General features: G+C 22.7%; 3 protein-coding genes across 3 annotated transcripts; all 3 read left to right on the top strand.

The window, feature by feature from the left end:
* Positions 1–53: 53 nt before the first annotated feature.
* ENU1_115770 (hypothetical protein) lies at positions 54–419 on the top strand (the record flags this gene model as incomplete). The annotated part of the gene is made up of 1 exon (XM_008859688.1): positions 54–419. One exon carries the CDS (start codon positions 54–56, stop codon positions 417–419), a length of 366 nt encoding a protein of 121 aa, XP_008857910.1.
* A 62-nt stretch (positions 420–481) lies between these two features.
* Positions 482–3,502, top strand: ENU1_115760 (SacI homology domain containing protein; the record flags this gene model as incomplete). The annotated part of the gene is made up of 1 exon (XM_008859687.1): positions 482–3,502. One exon carries the CDS (start codon positions 482–484, stop codon positions 3,500–3,502), a length of 3,021 nt encoding a protein of 1,006 aa, XP_008857909.1.
* An 80-nt stretch (positions 3,503–3,582) lies between these two features.
* On the top strand, positions 3,583–3,924 carry ENU1_115750 (hypothetical protein; the record flags this gene model as incomplete). The annotated part of the gene is made up of 1 exon (XM_008859686.1): positions 3,583–3,924. One exon carries the CDS (start codon positions 3,583–3,585, stop codon positions 3,922–3,924), a length of 342 nt encoding a protein of 113 aa, XP_008857908.1.
* Positions 3,925–4,176: the final 252 nt, after the last annotated feature.

Below are 4,176 nucleotides of genomic sequence, written 5' to 3'. Positions count from 1 at the left end.
TTTTTTTTTAATTTAAATCATTTAATGAACTTAAAATAATATAATATTAATTTATGACAATGAAAACTCTTTTTTATCTATTGATACTTCTTATTTTGTGTTGTGATGGTAAAAAGACAAATAAATATGATGAACAAACAGTAAATGATCTTGATAAAAGAAAAAAAGCATTTAAATCATTTGAAATAAATGAAAAAGATTTAAAAGATGATAAAGTATATTTTAAGAAGTTAAGAACAACAATGAAAAGATATAGAAATTTAGATGATGCAAAAAGAACACTTGAACGTATTATTAATAAAAGACTTATAAATCAAATAGAACAACATCAAAAGTCAATGCCATTTATTTCAACACCAAATCCTAAGAGTTATAAAAAAATGGTTCAAGTAAAAACAAGAGATATTTTAAATAACTAAATTTTTCTGTTTATTTCTTTTTGTTTTTTGTTTTTAATTTTTTCCTTTTATTTAACTTAAAAATGAGACGTATTAAGTCAGAAATGACTGACCCAATAATTGTTTCTTATTTATCAGATGGTGTATTACTAGAAAAAGAAGGAAGAACAAAATTATCATTCAAATATGAAGAAAAAATATTTGAGCAGAAACCACTTAATGGACAATTATTACAACAATATAAGTTTGATGAACTTATGGGATTTATCACATTACCAAATTGTGTTGTTTGTATCGGTATTAAAGGAATAAAATGTGTAGAAATTAATGGACAAGTAATAAGAAATGTAGTTGATATTAAAATTCTTCCTTTGATTCATCCAACAATAAAAAATGATTTATACAAAACTGACAATAAACTCATACAAGATATTAAGAAAATGCTTGATGATTGTTTATTGTATTATAGTTATGATATGAACATAACATTACGTTTTCAAGAAATGAAGAAACAAAATGAAAAAATAGATGATAGATTTTATTGGAATAAAAGTATGCATAAAATGATTGAAGGATTTAAGGAATGGAAAATTATTTTTGTAGATGGGTTTATTCGTTCAACAAAATTTGAATATGGAATTAATTATGTTTTATTTTCAAGAAGAGATTGTTCAAGAACTGGATTAAGATTTTCTTCAAGAGGTGGTGATATTAATGGGAATGTTTCTAATTTTGTTGAAACAGAACAAATAATTGAAAAAGATGGAATGATTTCTAGTTTTGTTCAAATACGAGGAACTATTCCATTAATTTGGAAAACAAATGAAGAAGATACTTTCAGACCTAAAGGGAAATTTTATCAAACAATATATCAAGATTGGTGCATTACAAATCATTTTGAAAAATTAAAACAAATATATGGAGATGTTATTGCTATTAATTTATTAGATAATCATGGACCAGAAAAAGTATTACATGATATGTATGAATTTTATTTAGGACTTAATAATAAATTAAAAGTAGATTATTATGCATTTGACTTTCATAAAGAATGTGCAAATAATAAATATGAAAATATAAGATATTTACTTAATTCAATTAATAAAAGAATGATGACATTTAATTTTTTTACAATTAATAATGAAGGAAGAATTTTAAATCAACAAAATGGTGTAATAAGAACAAATTGTATTGATTGTTTAGATAGAACAAATGTAATACAATCATGTATTGGTAAAATGATTCTTGAATTACAATTAAAAGAATTTAATGTTCAAAATCCACAATTAATAATTTCAATAAATACAGACTATATGAATATTTGGGCAGACCATGCTAATCAAATGAGTTTTAGATATACAGGAACTAAAGCAATGAAAACAGATTATACTAGAAATGGTAAAAGAGGATTTAGTGGTGTTTTATCTGATGGAAAAACATCAGTCAAAAGGTCATTTATTTCTATGACAACAGGACAATATCAAAAACCACAAGAAATGTTAAATTTATTATTAGGAAAAATATTTTTTTCAGAACAACAAGAGTCTTGTGATAATGTAATTTTATGCATTCGTAATGTATTAAAAACAGATATTTCAATGAAAAAAGCAAATCAAACAAAAATTCATATTCATATTACAAAAACACATTATACTGAATATTTAATTGAAAGTGGACTATGTATTTCTATGTTATTAGATGATGTTATTGCATGTGATATTACCCATGATCCAAGAATATTATTATTATATACTAAAACAACAAGTTTACCAAAAATGTTATTTATTTCTGAAATATCATTATCATATCAACTTGCATTTCAATTAAATAAATCAAGACTAATCGCACCACCACCTGGATTAAATCTTCTTGATATTGGAAATAATTCATCATCATATTTATTACCTTCTTTATCAAAAGAAATTAATATTCGTTTTATAACATGGAATATGGAAAAAATATTAATTCCACCAGATGGTGCATTATTAAATGAAGTTATGAAAGAAAATGATAAAGATATTATTGTTCTTCAATTAAATAAATGTAATTATGATCCTTCAATGTTTATTGGAGATTATCAACCACCATTTGATTTATTTAAAAATATTTTTTTATTACTTAATGCAGTAATATCTCCATATGTATTAGTTGCTGTTCATACAACAGATATAATTGCTCAATGTGTATTATTAAAAAGAGAAAAATATAAAAAATTACATAATGTTGAAGTTAGTAATGTTTATTTTGAGAAATCTAAACCACAAAAATGGTCAAAACTAAAGTGTTGGGGAAGTGCAATTTTATTTAGTATAAATGAAACTACATTAGCCTTTTTAGCTCTTCATCCTTTACAAAATATTCAAGGAGATGAATCAATGTTTATTAAATCACAAATAGATCTTAATACAGATGTTCAAGAAATCTTCTTTACGATTTTTGAACAACCTCCGTTGAATAAAATACCTTCTTTTGATACAGCTATAAGACGTACTAAAGCATTTGCATCAAATGGTATTATTTTTCAAAGAAGTATTTGGGATTGTATTGACCCTACAAGTAGACATTTATTACAAATAGAATCTCCTTTATTAAATGAAGGAAATGAAATTGATTTAAAAGATAAGACTCTTCAAAAATGTGTTACTTCAACATTCTCTTTTAAAGATTTTCCAACACCATCTTTTGTTGATTCTTCAACTTTAAAAGTTAATATAGACAATATTCATTTAAAATTAACATCTAAAATAGATAAACCTTTATTATTAACATTTAACTCAAAAGTTCTTTCTTCTGTTGTTACTACATTATCTATATCTCCAAAACGTTATGAAACTAATTTTATACAAACTGTATTAACTCTAAACCATTTTAATTTAGATGTATTAAAAAGATATTGGATTACTTGTATTATAACAGAAAGAGAACATGAAATTGGAAGATTTATTCTTCCATTAACATTTATTATTACAAATCAATATATTGAAAAATGTATTGTTTATCATAATAGAAAAAGAGTTGGGGAGTGCTCAATTCATTTATCTAAAGATCAAAAACATCAAGCACAACAATTAGAACCTCAATCTCCTTTTAATTCATTATTATAAATGAAATAATTCATAAAATTAAATCATTTTTCGTATCTATTTCTTAGTTCTTTGAAGAAACTAAAAATTTAAAAACAACAATGAATAATGAAACTCCCTTAGAAACAACAAATGATCTCAAACAACTTTATGAAATTATTCATAATAAAATAAACATAGAAATGAGAGAATTAGAAGAAATGGCAAAAAATCTTGAAAAGAAAAAAAGAGATATAACTGAATTAACTCAAAGTTACTTAATAGCAAAACAAAATGCAGAAATGGAACAAAAAAAAGTAATTAATGAAAAAAAGAAGAATAAATCTTTAAAACAAATGACATCTATTAATCAACAAATATTATCTATTAATGAAGAAATAGAATCTTGGATCAAAGAAAATAATATTGATTTTGATATTACTTCTTCTGATAATACTTTCTAAAAACAGAGTCTATACATTCTTTAAATCCAAATATAATATTAAGAATGATTAAATACTTTTTTAATATAATTAAAAATATTGTATTATTCCTTTCATAAATTTTATTAGTTATAACTTCTTATAACTTATTTCTTCTATTCATCTTTATTATTTTCAAATCAATAAATTCAATTTAAAACTTAATTTCTTTATTGGTAATTTTATTTTAATTTAATAACTCTAATGTTCTTTTCTTAATTCTTTGTTTTTTTT

Source organism: Entamoeba nuttalli, assembly GCF_000257125.1.
Source record: "Entamoeba nuttalli P19 unplaced genomic scaffold asmbl_4919, whole genome shotgun sequence".
Lineage (NCBI taxonomy): Eukaryota > Evosea > Mastigamoebida > Endamoebidae > Entamoeba > Entamoeba nuttalli.
The sequence above is the reverse complement of the archived record's forward strand: the minus strand, read 5'-3'. Positions and strand labels throughout refer to the sequence as shown.